Source organism: Ambystoma mexicanum, chromosome 7p (assembly GCF_040938575.1).
Source record: "Ambystoma mexicanum isolate Mex_15411 chromosome 7p, UKY_AmexF1_1, whole genome shotgun sequence".
NCBI classification, from domain to species: domain Eukaryota; kingdom Metazoa; phylum Chordata; class Amphibia; order Caudata; family Ambystomatidae; genus Ambystoma; species Ambystoma mexicanum.
Window position 1 is genome coordinate 11,569,761 of NC_090939.1, and position 17,982 is coordinate 11,587,742.

General features: G+C 58.4%; 1 protein-coding gene across 2 annotated transcripts in view; it reads right to left on the reverse strand.

Moving 5' to 3' along the window:
* Nucleotides 1–17,982, reverse strand: part of LOC138525616 (cystathionine beta-synthase-like) — a 215,315-nt gene that overhangs the window by 141,569 nt on the left and 55,764 nt on the right. For both annotated transcript variants that reach the window (XM_069635662.1, XM_069635663.1), the window contains exon 2: nucleotides 7,748–8,043. In XM_069635662.1, coding sequence (XP_069491763.1) covers nucleotides 7,748–8,043 — 296 coding nt within the window. The remainder of the gene's footprint in view (nucleotides 1–7,747; nucleotides 8,044–17,982) is intronic.

The window sequence follows — 17,982 nt, forward strand, 5'->3', positions numbered from 1 at the left end:
GCCTGCTGCCATCTTTCCCCTCTGCCTGCTGCCATCTTCCCCTCTGCCTGCTGCCATCTTCCCCTCTGCCTGCTGCCATCTTTCCCCTCTGCCTGCTGCCATCTTCCCCTCTGCCTGCCACCTTTCCCCTCTGCCTGCTGCCATCTTTCCCCTCTGCCTGCTGCCATCTTCCCCTCTGCCTGCTGCCATCTTCCCCTCTGCCTGCTGCCATCTTCCCCTCTGCCTGCTGCCACCTTCCCCTCTGCCTGCTGCCATCATCCCCTCTGCCTGCTGCCATCTTTCCCCTCTGCCTGCTGCCATCTTCCCCTCTGCCTGCTGCCATCATCCCCTCTGCCTGCTGCCATCTTTCCCCTCTGCCTGCTGCCATCTTCCCCTCTGCCTGCTGCCATCATCCCCTCTGCCTGCTGCCATCTTTCCCCTCTGCCTGCTGCCATCTTCCCCTCTGCCTGCTGCCATCTTCCCCTCTGCCTGCTGCCATCTTCCCCTCTGCCTGCTGCCACCTTCCCCTCTGCCTGCTGCCATCATCCCCTCTGCCTGCTGCCATCTTTCCCCTCTGCCTGCTGCCATCTTCCCCTCTGCCTGCTGCCATCATCCCCTCTGCCTGCTGCCATCTTTCCCCTCTGCCTGCTGCCATCTTCCCCTCTGCCTGCTGCCATCATCCCCTCTGCCTGCTGCCATCTTTCCCCTCTGCCTGCTGCCATCATCCCCTCTGCCTGCTGCCATCATCCCCTCTGCCTGCTGCCATCTTTCCCCTCTGCCTGCTGCCATCATCCCCTCTGCCTGCTGCCATCATCCCCTCTGCCTGCTGCCATCTTTCCCCTCTGCCTGCTGCCATCTTTCCCCTCTGCCTGCTGCCATCTTCCCCTCTGCCTGCTGCCATCTTCCCCTCTGCCTGCTGCCATCTTCCCCTCTGCCTGCTGCAATCTTTCCCCTCTGCCTGCTGCCATCTACCCCTCTGCCTGCTGCCATCTTCCCCTCTGCCTGCTGCCATCATCCCCTCTGCCTGCTGCCATCTTTCCCCTCTGCCTGCTGCCATCTTCCCCTCTGCCTGCTGCCATCATCCCCTCTGCCTGCTGCCATCTTTCCCCTCTGCCTGCTGCCATCATCCCCTCTGCCTGCTGCCATCATCCCCTCTGCCTGCTGCCATCTTTCCCCTCTGCCTGCTGCCATCTTCCCCTCTGCCTGCTGCCATCTTCCCCTCTGCCTGCTGCCACCTTCCCCTCTGCCTGCTGCCATCATCCCCTCTGCCTGCTGCCATCTTTCCCCTCTGCCTGCTGCCATCTTCCCCTCTGCCTGCTGCCATCATCCCCTCTGCCTGCTGCCATCTTTCCCCTCTGCCTGCTGCCATCTTCCCCTCTGCCTGCTGCCATCATCCCCTCTGCCTGCTGCCATCTTTCCCCTCTGCCTGCTGCCATCATCCCCTCTGCCTGCTGCCATCATCCCCTCTGCCTGCTGCCATCTTTCCCCTCTGCCTGCTGCAATCTTCCCCTCTGCCTGCTGCCATCTTCCCCTCTGCCTGCTGCCATCATCCCCTCTGCCTGCTGCCATCTTCCCCTCTGCCTGCTGCCATCTTCCCCTCTGCCTGCTGCCATCATCCCCTCTGCCTGCTGCCATCATCCCCTCTGCCTGCTGCCGCCTTCCCCTCTGCCTGCTGCCATCCTCCCCTCTGCCTGCTGCCACCTTTCCCCTCTGCCTGCCACTTTTCCCCTCTGCCTGCTGCCATCTTTCCCCTCTGCCTGCTGCCATCTTCCCTTCTGCCTGCTGCCATCTTCCCCTCTGCCTGCTGCCATCTTTCCCCTCTGCCTGCTGCCATCTTTCCCCTCTGCCTGCTGCCATCTTCCCCTCTGCCTGCTGCCATCTTCCCCTCTGCCTGCTGCCATCTTCCCCTCTGCCTGCTGCCATCTTCCCCTCTGCCTGCTGCCATCATCCCCTCTGCCTGCTGCCATCTTCCCCTCTGCCTGCTGCCATCTTCCCCTCTGCCTGCTGACCCTCATTATGCCTCAACCCCCTGAACCTGCTTCCATTGTTACCCGTGTTTCACGGTCCCCTGTCTGCTGTCCATTACAGTGTTCAATTCCTCATGGTACCTATTTAGTGACTCCTAGAGCAGAGGTCTTCAAACTGTGGGGCGCACCCCTGAGGGGGGGGAGCGGGGCCCCATCACAGGGGAGGCGCGAGAACCCAGCATGAAATGTAAAAAAAATATATATCTTTTTATTTATTTATTAATGTTATTATTTTTTTAGATTGGAGGAAATGGGCAGGGACGGCTCACATGGTCGGACTGGACCATAAAACTGTCTCAGGCACCAATGAAAAAGTGGCCCGCGGTTGCATATGGACATTCATTCCTTTAATCCCAGACTGTTTGAAAAGTACCCAAGGGGGTGTTTTTTGTTAAAAGTAAGCAGATTGTGATATTTGAAGAATATTCAGCAACAATGGTCAAAACTACCAGCTGCATAGTGAAGTAACTCCTCAAACTGGCCCACATTGGCCCGAAAAGTGGCCCATTATGACTGGCCTACACTAGCATTTAGCATTTTTGGTATTGTCATTGTCCCATTGCCCTATAGGGCAGTCCGAGCCTGCCAGCTCATCCATAATGGGTGAGAGGACATCCATCCAGTGGCCCCTTCACCATTATGGAGGAGCCGAGGAGCCAGCCCAGTGAAACACTGAGCACTCCCTCAGCTGCTTTTTCCAGCGGAGGGGGTGCTCTTGGGCTTGCAGAACTGTCAAATGGAAACACTGTTTCCCTTTGACAGTTCAGTTCCCCAGCAGCACATGCTCACTTAGCCATGCAACGCGGGGGCGTTTTGCTTCGCCAGCCTTGCATAGCTCATTGGTAATGTTGGCTGTGGCACTGCATGTCTGTATGTGCGTGGGCGAGCTCCTGCGCCTCCTCGCACACACGGACAGAGCAACCTGGAGCATTTCAGCACCCACACGCAGGCCCCTGCAGAAGGTACGTTCATGTTCAATTATTTTTTATTTAAATGTGTATGGATGCGTGTATGCTTGTGTTATGAGTGAGTGTATGGTGATGGTGCTTGTATGAATGATAGTGATTGCTGTGTAAATGTGTGTGTGTTTGTTTTGGTCCGTTGAGCTGATTTCGGCAAGCGGGGGGTAGCGTGGGGGACATTTAAAAATGCCTGTGTTGCACAATTCCCCTACCCACCTGCCAAAATCGGCGCTCCTTCTGAGGCGCTGTGGAGCCCAGGAGACAGGGATGGTATTTGTTTTACTGGATTTCTATCATAGATGCCCAGTCAAAAATACCATGCTTTCCCCCTTTGCCCTCCCAGTGCCAATTGCAAATTGTTTGGCTTTTTACCAATTTCTTTGAAAGTATGCTCTAAAACAACATTTAAACCATTATTTGAAAAACAGTCACAGGAGAAAACCCCTGGAATACCACTTGATTGGTCCGGTCTCCCTCACTGCGCTCGGTCGCTGTGGCATTTTTGTGGGAAATATTTATGCCCCTCCACTTAAAAAATTCACCAGCCGCCACTGGCCCTCAGACTGTGTTGGGAACGGCGATGGGGGGAGCCCAGGGACTGTGGTGGGAGCAGGGTGGGGAGAGCCCAGGGTCTGTGATGGGGTTGGGAGAGCCCAGGGACTGGGTAGGAGCAGGTGGGGGAGTCCAGGGACTATACTGGGAGTAGGGTGCGGTGACGGCGCTCAATAGTTCATAGCCGTCTGTGCACACTGTCTATATGGGGGGGTCCGGCCTGCTCACATTTTGCTCAAGGGTGGCCCAGGCAAAAACAGTTTGAAGACCACTGTCCTAGAGTGATCTGCTCCTCACAGATCTACACTGAGCCCCTCACACTGCAGGTTGTAGCGCCCTCTAGTGGATAACGTCACCTGGATAATTGTTGGCTTCTTATGCTGGCGGTGGAGGGCCGGTGGCGCTCCATAGTTGTATTTCTTGTGTTTTGTGCATCCAGAGGCTTCTGCGGCTGCAGAGGCAGACAGGCATGGGTGGAAATTGGGCTCCGCCTGGTCAGGCGGAGCCTTTGAAAGGAGTGGTGAGCCGAGGCTCAGCCCGTCCCATGAGACTTGCGGAGAATCACGTCTCTCACTTACCCCGGGGGCGCTGTGACGGGTATAGTGTGTGCCATGGCCATGCAGACTCGATGACTGTTACTTGGGGTACCCTTGCTCACTGTTACTTGGGTACCTCCGCTTCTTGCTCACTGTTACTCGGGGTACCCCTGCTTCTTGCTAACTTTTACTCGGGTACCCCTGCTTCTTGCTCACTGTTACTCGGGTACCTCTGCTTCTTGCTCAGTGTAACTTGGGTACCTCTGCTTCTTGCTCACTGTTACTCTGGGTGCCTCTGTTTCTTGCTCACTGTTACTCGGGGTACCCCTGCTTCTTGCTAACTGTTACTCGGGTACCCCTGCTGCTTGCTCACTGTTACTCGGGGTGCCTTTGTTTCTTGCTCACTGTTACTCGGGTACCTCCGCTCCTTGCTCACTGTTACTTGGGGGTACCTCTGCTTCTTGGTCACTGTTACTCGGTACCTCCGCTCCATGCTCACTGTTACTCAGAGTACCCCTGATTCTTGCTCACTGTTACTCAGGGTACTTCTGCTTCTTGCTCAAAGCTACTTGGGGTACCCCTGCCTCTTGCTCACTGTTACTCGGGGTACCTCTGCTTCTTGCTCACTGTTACTTGGGGTACCTCTGCTTCTTGCTCTCTACTGCAGAACATGGAAGGTTCACTTGACCCCAGTGGACGCGCAAAAGACCTGAACCCTTGAATGGGTTGCAACAAAGACAGAGTAGTTGCGTCAACGCCCTATGCACCATCTTACCATCCTGGCAACGCCATATGCACCATCTTACCATCCTGGCAACGCCCTATGCACCATCTTACCATCCTGGTAACGCCCTATGCACCATTTTACCATCCTGGTAACGCCCTATGCACCATTTTACCATCCTGGTGTAAACAGAGGACGCAGACAGACACAGTCGGAGGACTCTCCTCTTCAGATCTATTTCCTGTGTCAAAACTCTCAAAACCCCTGGATCTGTCCCCTCCCTGACCCCAGGCTCCTCACATGTTTACTGCACCCACTGACTCTTATTTCCCTTTCCCTTATCTGACTATGAACATGAGCAGGACTGGCCCCACTACTTGCCACTTTATGGCAAGTTCTGGGAATCAGTGCCTACCCCCCACGCCCACCAACCTTCTCGCGGGCTCACCATTGCTTTGACACACTCTCGAAGGATGACCAAAGCAAGCAGGCTCCAACACCCAGATTTGCGCACAAAGTTCAGGACAGGCCTGTCCCCAGGGCTTCCCCCATTCCATGCGCTGATCTTTAGAACTGGGCTGCCCACAGGGCTTCCCTAGTCTGCACCCAGACTTCAGGACTGGCCTGCTCCCAGGGCTTTCATTGTTCCATGCTCTGATCTTCAGTACTGGCCTGCCCCAGGGCTTCCCCCATTCCATGCTCTAGTCTTTAGGACTGGCCTGCCCCAGGGCTTCCCGCATTCCATGCTCTGGTCTTCAGGACTGGCCTACCCCCAGGGCTTCCCCATTCCATGCTCTGATCTTCAGGACTGGCCTGCCCCCAGGCCTTCCCCCATTCCATGCACTGATCTTCAGGACTGGGCTGCGCCCAGGGCGTCCCTGGTCTGCACCCAGACTTCAGGACTGGCCTGCCCCCAGAGTTTCCCTGTTCCATGCTCTGATATTGAGGACTGGCCTGCCACCAGGGCTTCTCCCGTTCCATGCTCTGATCTTCAGGACTGGCCTGCCCCCAGGGCTTACCCATTCCATACTCTGATCTTCAGGACTGGCCTGCGCCCAGGGCTTCCCCCATTCCATCCTCTGAACTTCAGAAATGGGCTGCCCCCAGCACTTCACTGGTCTGCACCCAGACTTCAGGACTGGCCTGCCCCCAGGGCTTCCCAGGTCTGCACACAGACTTCAGGACTGCCTTGCCCCCAGGGCTTCCCTCTTTCCATGCTCTGATCTTCAGGACTGGCCTGCCCCCAGGGCTTCCCCCGTTCCATGCTCTGATCTTCAGCACTGGCCTGCCCCCAGTGCTTCCCCTGTTCCATGCTATGGTATTCAAGACTGGGCTGCCCGCAGGGCTTCCTAGGTCTGCATCCAGTCTTCAGGACTGGCCTGCCCCCAGGGCTTCCCTCATTCCTTGCTCTGATCTTCGGGACTGGGCTGCCCCTAGAGCTTCCTAGGTCTGAACCCACTCTTCAGGACTGGCTTGACCCCAGAGCTTCCCCTGTTCCATGCTCTGATCTTCAGGACTGGCCTGCCCCCAGGGCTTCCCTCATTCCTGCTCTGATCTTTGGGACTGGCATGCCCCCACGGCTTCCTTGGTCCGCACCCAGACTTCAGTACTGGCCTTCCTCCAGGGCTCTCCCCTTTCCATGCTCTGATCTTCAGGACTGGCCTGCCCCCAGTCCTTCCCCCATTCAATGGTGTGGTCTTCGGACTGCCCTGAAGGGCTTCCTGGGTCCGCACCCAGACTTTAGGACTGGCCTGCCCCCAGTGCTTCCCCCATTCCATGCTCTGATCTTTAGGACTGGCCTGCCTGCCCCCAGGGCTTCCCCGTTCCATGCTCTGGTCTTCAGGACTGGCCTGCCCCAGAGCTTCCCCCATTCCATGCTCTGATATTCAGGACTGGCCTCCCCTCACTGCTTCCTCCGTTCCATGCTCTGAAATTCAAGACTGGCCTGCCCCCAGTGCTTCCCCCTTTCCATGCTCTGGTCTTCAGCACTGGGCAGCCCCCAGGCCTTCCTCGTTCCATGCTCTGATCTTTGGGACTGGCCTGCCCCCAGGGCTTCCTAGTTCTGCACCCAGACTTCAGGACTGGCCTGCCCCCAGGGCTTCCCCAATCTTCAGGACTGGCTTGCCCTCACTGCTTCCTCCATTCCATGCTCTGATAGTCAGGACTGGGCTGCCCCAAAGGCTTCCCAGTTCCATGCTCTGATCTTCTAGACTGGCCTGTCCCCAGTGCCTCCCCGTTCAATGCTCTGATCATCGGGGCCGGGCGGCCCCCAGGGCTTCCCCGTGCCATGCTGTGATCTTTGGGACTGGCCTGCCCCCAGGGCTTCCTAGGTCTGTGCCCAGACCTCAGGACTGGCCTGCCTCAGGCCTTTCCCCGTTCATTGCTCTCATGCATCAGGACTGGCCTGCCTCAGGCCTTCCCCCGTTCATTGCTCTCATGCATCAGGACTGGCCTTCCTCAGACCTTTCCCCGTTCATTGCTCTCATGCATAAGGACTGGCCTGCCTCAGGCCTTCCCCCGTTCATTGCTCTCATGCATCAGGACTGGCCTGACTCAGGCCTTCCCCCGTTCATTGCTCTGATGCATCAGGACTGGCCTGCCTCAGGCCTTTCCCCGTTCATTGCTCTCATGCATTAGGACTGGCTTGACTCAGGCCTTCCCCCGTTCCCTGCTCTCATGCATCAGGACTGGCCTGCCTCAGGCCTTCCCCCATTCATTGCTCTCATGCATCAGGACTGGCCTGACTCAGGCCTTCCCCCGGTCCTTGCTCTGATGCATCAGGACTGGCCTGCCTCAGGCCTTCCCCCATTCATTGCTCTCGTGCATCAGGACTGGCCTGACTCAGGCCTTCCCCCGTTCCTTGCTCTGATGCATCAGAAGGGTGAAATGTAACATTTAGCAAAACCTTAAGTGAAGAATAAGGCTAGAGAGCTTCCTGAGAGCGGCGGGTCAGGGCGGAGTACTCACATGGCTTTCTTCTGGTAGTGGTGGGGGGACTCAGACAGGGGCCTTCCTGCCCTCCAGGTGCATCTGCTTGGGGTGCTGGGGGGCACCCATTCATCCCCATTCTGCACCGGGCACCTTCCTGCTGGCTTCCAGGATGTGCTCTGCCCCCGACTCCTCGTGATGTTGTGGTTTGAAGGCTCCAGGTTCTCCGGTTTGAGGGTCTCCTCCCATTGCTGGATCAGTTGGACGACAGGAACTGGGCAGAACTCTGGGGGGGTGCCGTTGCCGTTCATGGAAGGGGTGGATGACATGTCGATCTAGAAGAAAGAGAGAGGATCTATAAAGCTGAGAGCCAATCAAGGAAGGCCTTGGAAGCAATAGGAGGAATGGGGTCCCCTTGCACTCAGTGTCCGGTCTGAGATGCTATGAAAGAGAAGCTCAGAGAGGGCGCAGCCATCTTGGGGAGAGGACAGGGGGCACATGGTGTTTACCATCCTGGGGAGAGGACAGGGGGCACAGGGTGTTTGCCATCCTGGGGAGAGGACAGGGGGCACAGGGTGTTTGCCTTCCTAGGGAGAGAGGACAGGGGGCACAGGGTGTTTGCCATCCTGGGGAGAGGACAGGGGGCACAGGCTGTTTGCCATCCTGGGGAGAGGACAGGGGGCACAGGGTGTTTGCCATCCTGGGGAGAGGACCGGGGGCACAGGGTTTTTACCATCCCGGGGAGAGGGCTGGGGACACAGGGTGTTTGCCATCCTGGGGAGAGAGGTCTGGGGGCACAGGGTGTTTACCATCCTGGGGAGAGGGCAGGGGGCACAGGGTGTTTGCCATCCTGGGGAGAGGACAGGGGGCACAGGGTGTTTGCCATCCTGGGGAGAGGTCAGGGGGCACAGGGTGTTTTCCTTCCTAGGGAGAGAGGACAGGGGGCACAGGGTGTTTGCCATCCTGGGGAGAGGACAGGGGGCACAGGGTGTTTGCCTTCCTAGGGAGAGAGGACAGGGGGCACAGGGTGTTTGCCATCCTGGGGAGAGGACAGGGGGCACAGGGTGTTTGCCATCCTGGGGAGAGGACAGGGGGCACAGGGTGTTTGCCATCCTGGGGAGAGGACCGGGGGCACAGGGTTTTTACCATCCTGGGGAGAGGGCAGGGGGCACAGGGTGTTTGCCATCCTTGGGAGAGGACAGGGGACACAGGGCGCAGCCATCCTGGGGAGAGGACAGGGGGCACAGGGTGTTTGCCATCCTGGGGAGAGGACAGGGGGCACAGGGCGCAGCCTTCCTGGGGAGAGGACAGGGGGCACAGGGTGTTTGCCATCCTGGGGAGAGGACAGGGGGCACAGGGTGTTTGCCATCCTGGGGAGAGGACAGGGGGCACAGGGTGTTTGCCTTCCTAGGGAGAGAGGACAGGGGGCACAGGGTGTTTGCCATCCTGGGGAGAGGACAGGGGGCACAGGGTGTTTGCCATCCTGGGGAGAGGACAGGGGGCACAGGGTGTTTGCCATCCTGGGGAGAGGACAGGGGGCGCAGGGTGTTTGCCATCCTGGGGAGAGGACAGGGGGCACAGGGTTTTTACCATCCTGGGGAGAGGGCTGGGGACACAGGGTGTTTGCCATCCTGGGGAGAGAGGTCTGGGGGCACAGGGTGTTTACCATCCTGGGGAGAGGGCAGGGGGCACAGGGTGTTTGCCATCCTGGGGAGAGGACAGGGGGCACAGGGTGTTTGCCATCCTGGGGAGAGGACAGGGGGCACAGGGTGTTTGCCATCCTGGGGAGAGGACAGGGGGCACAGGGTGTTTGCCATCCTGGGGAGAGGACCGGGGGCACAGGGTTTTTACCATCCTGGGGAGAGGGCTGGGGACACAGGGTGTTTGCCATCCTGGGGAGAGAGGTCTGGGGGCACAGGGTGTTTACCATCCTGGGGAGAGGGCAGGGGGCACAGGGTGTTTGCCATCCTGGGGAGAGGACAGGGGGCACAGGGTGTTTGCCATCCTGGGGAGAGGACAGGGGGCACAGGGTGTTTGCCATCCTGGGGAGAGGACAGGGGGCACAGGGTGTTTGCCATTCTGGGGAGAGGGCTGGGGGCACAGGGTGTTTGCCATCCTGGGGAGAAAGGACTGGGGGCACAGGGTTTTTACCATCCTGGGGAGAGGACAGGGGGCACAGGGTGTTTGCCATCCTGGGGAGAGGACAGGGGGCACAGGGTGTTTGCCATCCTGGGGAGAGGACAGGGGGCACAGGGTGTTTGCCATCCTGGGGAGAGGACAGGGGGCACAGGGTGTTTGCCATTCTGGGGAGAGGGCTGGGGGCACAGGGTGTTTGCCATTCTGGGGAGAGGGCTGGGGGCACAGGGTGTTTGCCATCCTGGGGAGAAAGGACTGGGGGCACAGGGTTTTTACCATCCTGGGGAGAGGACAGGGGGCACAGGGTGTTTGCCATCCTGGGGAGAGGACAGGGGGCACAGGGTGTTTGCCATCCTGGGGAGAGGACTGGGGGCACAGGGTGTTTGCCATCCTGGGGAGAGAGGACTGAGGGCACAGGGTGTTTGCCATCCTGGGGAGAGGACAGGGGGCACATGGTATTTGGCATCCTGGGGAGAGAGGGCTGAGGGCACAGGGTGTTTGCCATCCTGGGGAGAGAGGACTGAGGGCACAGGGTATTTGGCATCCTGGGGAGAGAGGGCTGAGGGCACAGGGTGTTTGCCATCCTGGGGAGAAGGCTGGGGCACAGGGTGTTTGCCAGCCTAGGGAGATGACTGGGGGCACAGGGTGTTTGCCATCCCGGGGAGAGGGCTGGAGGCACAGGGTGTAGGGGTGAGGGCACAGGGTGTTTGCCATCCTGGGGAGAAGGCTGGGGCACAGTGTGTTTGCCATCCCGGGAAGAGGGCTGGGGGCACAGGGTGTTTGCCATCCTGGGGAGAGGACAGGGGGCACAGGGTGCTTGCCATCCTGGGGAGAGGACTGGGGGCACAGGGTGTTTGCCATCCTGGGGAGAGGACAGGGGGCACAGGGTGTTTGCCATCCTGGGGAGAGAGGACTGGGGGCACGGGTGTTTGCCATCCTGGGGAGAGAGGACTGAGGGCACAGGGTGTTTGCCATCCTGGGGAGAGGACAGGGGCACCGGGTGTTTGCCATCCTGGGGAGAGGACTGGGGGCAGAGGGTGTTTGCCATCCTGGGGAGAGGACAGGGAACACAGGGTGTTAGCCATCAGGACAGGGGGCACAGGGTGTTTGCCATCCTGGGGAGAGGACTGGGGGCACATGGTGTTTGCCATCCCGGGGAGAGGGCTGGAGGCACAGGGTGTAGGGCTGAGGGCACAGGGTGCTTGCCATCCTAGGGAGGGAGGACTGAGGGCACAGGGTGTTTGCCATCCTGGGGAGAGTACAGGGGACACAGGGTGTTTGCCATCCTGGGGAGAGGACTGGGGGCACAGGGTGTTTGCCATCCTGGAGAGAGGACAGGGGGCACAGGGTGTTTGCCATCCTGGGGAGAGGACAGGGGGCACAGGGTGTTTGCCATCCTGGGGAGAGGACAGGGAGCACAGGGTGTTTGGCATCCTGGGGAGAGGACAGGGGGCACAGGGTGTTTGCCATCCTGGGGAGAGAGGACTGTGCGCACAGGGTGTTTGCCATCCTGGGGAGAGAGGACTGAGGGCACAGGGTGTTTGTCATCCTGGGGAGAGGACAGGGGGCACAGGGTGTTTGCCATCCTGGGGAGAGGACTGGGGGCACAGGGTGTTTGCCTTCCTGGGGAGAGGACAGGGAGCACAGGGTGTTTGCCATCCTGGGGAGAGGACAGGGAGCACAGGGTGTTTGCCATCCTGGGGAGAGGACAGGGGGCACAGGGTGTTTGCCATACTGGGGAGAGGAGTGGGGGCACAGGGTGTTTGCCATCCCGGGGAGAGGGCTGGAGGCACAGGGTGTAGGGCTGAGGGCACAGGGTGTTTGCCATCCTAGGGAGAGAGGACTGAGGGCACAGGGTGTTTACCATCCTGGGGAGAGGACAGGGGACACAGGGTGTTTGCCATCCTGGGGAGAGGACAGGGGGCACAGGGTGTTTACCATCCTGGGGAGAAGACAGAGGGCACAGGGTGTTTGCCATCCTGGGGAAAGAGGACTGAGGGCACAGAGTATTTGCCATCCTGGGGAGAGGACTGGGGACACAGGGTGTTTGCCATCCTGGGGAGAGAGGACTGAGGGCACATGGTATTTGGCATCCTGGGGAGAGAGGGCTGAGGGCACAGGGTGTTTGCCATCCTGGGGAGAGAGGACTGAGGGCACAGGGTATTTGGCATCCTGGGGAGAGAGGGCTGAGGGCACAGGGTGTTTGCCATCCTGGGGAGAAGGCTGGGGCACAGGGTGTTTGCCAGCCTGGGCGATGACTGGGGCACAGGGTGTTTGCCATTCCGGGGAAGGGCTGGAGGCACAGGGTGTAGGGGTGAGGGCACAGGGTGTTTGCCATCCTGGGGAGAAGGCTGGGGCACAGTGTGTTTGCCATCCCGGGGAGAGGGCTGGGGGCACAGGGTGTTTGCCATCCTGGGGAGAGAGGACTGGGGGCACAGGGTGTTTGCCATCCTGGGGAGAGAGGACTGAGGGCACAGGATATTTGCCATCCTGGGGAGAGGACAGGGGGCACAGGGTGTTTGCCATCCTGGGGAGAGGACTGGGGGCACAGGGTGTTTGCCATCCTGGGGAGAGAGGACTGAGGGCACATGGTATTTGGCATCCTGGGGAGAGAGGGCTGAAGGCACAGGGTGTTTGCCATCCTGGGGAGAAGGCTGGGGCACAGTGTGTTTGCCATCCCGGGGAGAGGGCTGGGGGCACAGAGTGTTTGCTATCCTGGGGAGAGGACAGGGAGCACAGGGTGTTTGCCATCCTGGGGAGAGGACAGGGAGCACAGAGTGTTTGCCATCCTGGGGAGAGGACAGGGGGCACAGGGTGTTTGCCATCCTGGGGAGAGGACTAGGGGCACAGGGTGTTTGCCATCCCGGGGAGAGGGCTGGAGGAACAGGGTGTAGGGCTGAGGGCACAGGGTGTTTGCTATCCTAGGGAGAGAGGACTGAGGGCACAGGGTGTTTTCCATCCTGGGGAGAGGACAGGGGACACAGGGTGTTTGCCATCCTGGGGAGAGGACTGGGGGCACAGGGTGTTTGCCATCCTGGGGAGAGGACAGGGGGCACAGGGTGTTTGGCATCCTGGGGAGAAGACAGGGGGCACAGGGTGTTTGCCATCCTGGGGAGAGGACAGGGGGCACAGGGTGTTTGCCATCCTGGGGAGAGAGGACTGAGGGCACAGGGTATTTGCCATCCTGGGGAGAGGACTGGGGGCACAGGGTTTTTGCCATCCTGGGGAGAGAGGACTGAGGGCACAGGGTATTTGGCATCCTGGGGAGAGAGGGCTGAGGGCACAGGGTGTTTGCCATCCTGGGGAGAGAGGACTGAGGGCACAGGGTATTTGGCATCCTGGGGAGAGAGGGCTGAGGGTACAGGGTGTTTGCCATCCTGGGGAGAAGGCTGGGGCACAGGGTGTTTGCCAGCCTGGGGAGATGACTGGGGGCACAGGGTGTTTGCCATCCCGGGGAGAGGGCTGGAGGCACAGGGTGTAGGGGTGAGGGCACATGGTGTTTGCCATCCTGGGGAGAAGTCTGGGGCACAGTGTGTTTGCCATCCCGGGGAGAGGGCTGGGGGCACAGGGTGTTTGCCATCCCGGGGAGAGGGCTGGAGGCACATGGTGTAGGGCTGGGGGCACAGGGTGTTTGCCATACTGGGGAGAGGGCTGGAGGAACAGGGTGTAGGGCTGAGGGCACAGGGTGTTTGCCATCCTAGGGAGAGAGGACTGAGGGCACAGGGTGTTTTCCATCCTGGGGAGAGGACAGGGGACACAGGGTGTTTGCCATCCTGGGGAGAGGACTGGGGGCACAGGGTGTTTGCCATCCTGGGGAGAGGACAGGGGGCACAGGGTGTTTGGCATCCTGGGGAGAAGACAGGGGGCACAGGGTGTTTGCCATCCTGGGGAGAGGACAGGGGGCACAGGGTGTTTGCCATCCTGGGGAGAGAGGACTGAGGGCACAGGGTATTTGCCATCCTGGGGAGAGGACTGGGGGCACAGGGTTTTTGCCATCCTGGGGAGAGAGGACTGAGGGCACAGGGTATTTGGCATCCTGGGGAGAGAGGGCTGAGGGCACAGGGTGTTTGCCATCCTGGGGAGAGAGGACTGAGGGCACAGGGTATTTGGCATCCTGGGGAGAGAGGGCTGAGGGTACAGGGTGTTTGCCATCCTGGGGAGAAGGCTGGGGCACAGGGTGTTTGCCAGCCTGGGGAGATGACTGGGGGCACAGGGTGTTTGCCATCCCGGGGAGAGGGCTGGAGGCACAGGGTGTAGGGGTGAGGGCACATGGTGTTTGCCATCCTGGGGAGAAGTCTGGGGCACAGTGTGTTTGCCATCCCGGGGAGAGGGCTGGGGGCACAGGGTGTTTGCCATCCCGGGGAGAGGGCTGGAGGCACATGGTGTAGGGCTGGGGGCACAGGGTGTTTGCCATACTGGGGAGAGGGCTGGAGACACAGGGTGTAGGACTGGGGGCACAGGGTGTTTGCCATCCCGGGGAGAGGGCTTGAGGCACAGGGTGTAGGGCTGGGGCACAGGGTATTTGCCATCCTGGGGAGAGGGCTGGGGGCACAGGGTGTTTGCCATCCTGGAGAGAGGGCTGGAGGCACAGGGTGTAGGGCTGGGGCACAGGGTATTTGCCATCCTGGGGAGAGGGCTGGGGGCACAGGGTGTTTGCCATCCCGGGGAGAGGGCTGGAGGCACAGGGTGTAGGGCTGGGGGTACAGGGTGTTTGCCATCCCTGGGAGAGGGCTGGAGGCACAGGGTGTAGGGCTGGGGGCATAGGGTGTTTGCCATCCTGGGGAGAGGGCTGGAGGCACAGGGTGTTTGCCATCCTGGGGAGAGGGCTGGGGGCACAGGGTGTTTGCCATCCCGGGGAGAGGGCTGGGGGCACAGGGTGTTTGCCATCCCGGGGAGAGGGCTGGAGGCACAGGGTGTAGGGCTGGGGGCACAGGGTGTTTGCCATCCCGGGGAGAGGGCTGGGGGCACAGGGTGTTTGCCATCCTGGGGAGAGAGGACTGAGGGCACAGAGTGTTTGCCATCCTGGGGAGAGGGCAGGGGGCACAGGGTGTTTGCCATCCTGGGGAGAGGGCTGGAGGCACAGGGTGTTTGCCATCCCGGGGATGCCATGTCCTGCTCTGTCTGGCAACACTCGGTAGGTCAGCCAGGTCGAGTAAACATAGCCCAAAATTTCAGGGGAGGGGGCTGAAACCCAGTCAGCTCAATGGTGTTGCACAGCTACTTGTGCTTAATGTCTTGCTACTTATTGGTACTCTTCATTACTCCTAGCCTTATTCCTCCTCGTCCCAGTACTTGTGTATGAGGTAGTACTTGTGTCTGAGGAACTATGCCTCATACACAAGCACTTGGATGAGGTAGAGGTATGATATGATAAGATATGATATGGCATTTATAACGTGCCTATATACAAGTGTTTCAAGGTAAGAGTTTTGACTGGTTTAGCTGCCTGTAATCTTCATTACTCCTAGTCCCACTCTTCCTCATCCCAGTACTTACCTATGAGGCAAGGAGTATCATGCATAATCTCTGGGACGAGGAAGAGGGAGGTGGAGGAAATTCTGGGGCAAGGAGCTGATTTTGGAGGTTGGGGTAGTGGCTGTGTGGTGCGGCGGGATTGTGCAATAAATCATAATGGTTGTCTATTTCTAGGCTAAGCAGGCATGATATGTGGTATTAGTGGCTAGAGAGGCATCTAGGTGCAGCCAGTCTAGTCATTCCTCAGTTTGGTATGACTTTTTTTTAACTGATAAAGCAGTCCTGGTAAGTGTATTTACCTGGCTAGATTGGCATTTGGGTGCTGCCAGTCTAGCCGTTTCTTACTGCGGCATTGTATATTTTTCTGGGCATCTGTGATAAAATGATATGATATGATAAAAGTCATTTATAACGCGCCTGCACACAAGTGTTTCTAGGCACGACAAGACAAGGGAGGGAAGATAGAGGGAGGACAAGACAAACAATCTTACTAGGCCTTGCGTCATTCAGATCGTGCAAGTGCGAGTAGGAGAAGTGCAAGAGAGAGGGAGGGGGAACAGGGCAGCAATGCTCTGAGTTAGTGCAGCCAAGGCAGTGCGGCTCTGGGTAGTGCAAGGAGAACAAGGGACTGCAGGGTTACAGTTACAGCCCCTAAGTGCGTGGTAGGCCCAGAGGCAGTGCAAGGGTGACTGATCAGGAAAGAGCCTGGACTTAGTGAGACTCTGAGGGTAGCCAAGCAACCACTCGGTACAGCAGACAGGTAGGTCAGCAGAGGAGGGAGAGAGAGCAAGCCGAGGAGAGGAGGAAAGGTTTGAGCTGCTTCTGGAAGTTCAGGTGGCCCGGCTCAAGTTTGAGAGGGACAGGAAGGCCATTACAGAGGGAGACACCTGCAGACGAGAGCGATCTACCCCCCACTCTCTGCCTGGAGAAGCGTCTAACACTTGGAGAGTTGGAGGTAGCTGGGGGAAGGGCTCGAGAAGGAAGGTATTTTGGAAGAGAGTGTTGGATGTAGTGCGGGCCCCGGCCCCAGGAAGCCTGAATCTTATTTGAGGGGAGGCTTATGTAGTGAGACAACCACAAAAGGAAAATGGCTAAGGAGTCCTATTCAAGCAAATGGTCCGAAGCCCAAAAAAGGTAAAAAAGAAGGTGGATTGTGCAGAGCTACGAGCCAGGGGGACCAAACTAGGATCACAGCTTACTTCTTAGGGAACAGCAATGCTGCAGCCAGTTCCCTACGACCTATAGGCAACCAAAGTAAGGAACCGGTGGAATTGGCTATCACAAGTGCCTTGTGCTTGTCCAATGCTCCTACGAAGGCTATTGAAGACCCTTTACTTTCAGGCTCACAACATTATCTAGACAACAACGGATCCCTGTTGAATTTGTGCCAAAATATTAGGTGCAAATCTTTGGGGATGCAACCTCTGCATTTTCTTGTCAGCTAGCCCAAATCTTGTCAGCTAGCCCCTGCTGCGCCCCCTCTTCACTTCTGAGGGGCACTGGAACTGGGAGTAAGCCACGTGACCTATTATCAGAGCTTTTAGCAGAAGCCGAGGCTGTGTTTTCATTGTGAGCAACGGATTCTTCACACCATGATGTGCCCAATGGCTTTGCCCATGCGCCTGGAAACGTACTGTTGCCCATCACATCTCTTCCATTGGCATCTATGGAAATAGTAGAAGTTGCGCAATACCTTGCCAAGAAGGGCAGAGAGGAGTTTGGGGCATCTTCTGGGGGCCGAGACTGTGGTGACTATAGATGACACAAAAGATGGCATCCAGACGCCTAGTGGATTGGATGTCTCGTGGAGATCACAAGATTCAGGAAACATTGCCGCAGCGTCGCAGGAGGACGCTCTCCAAGCACTATGTGCGGGAATCTCTGTGAAGAAAGCACACTCCCCAGAGCCCGAGACTACTGGTCAGGAAAATTCCCCACCACTTGCTAAAGGGAGGGGGCCCAGTAGTGTTGGCCAGGAAACTACTGAACCTCAAGGCCTGCCACTTCCGGGTGGTGTATCCAAAATGGCGAAAGCACCAACTGTGACCACGAGAACATTAGGCGATGGCTCAAGACGTACAGTGTTATTGCATGGACCGCTCAATAAATGGGCCCGTCCAGGAGGTGTCAAAACCAAGATCACTCCTGCTGCCGAGCCCCAGATTGTCACCTACCCACAGCCACTATGGGGCGGTGCTTATGATGAAACACCCTTGAGGCATTAAAGACTAATGCCAGCATGGCCCCCACCTGGAGCATGGGCAGTATTGAGAGGATGGTGGAACACTGCAGCAGGGACATTCCAATGCCCGATGGCTGAAATCTTGCGCCCATCAGCAATTGGGTGAATCCGGTTGCTTCTATGCCTATCAGCACTGGTACCACTGAGAAAGCCCACGTGCCGGGTGGCTCTTGTGTACCTACAGGGAGTAGTATCGAATCTCATCTCAGATTGGGGGCCTCGATACGATTAGATGAGATCAAAGTCCATTTTTCAACAGATCTGCCCTGTCGAGGCTTTGGGCGGCCGTGCCCTGGTTGGCTGCCATTTCTTCTGAAGACACTTTGAAGATGAAGCTCCTGAAGTGGGGGAGTAGGATGACCTGGGCGCTGATGGAGTTTGCTCCCCCCTCTGTAGGATCGCTACTATGTGCTAATGCACA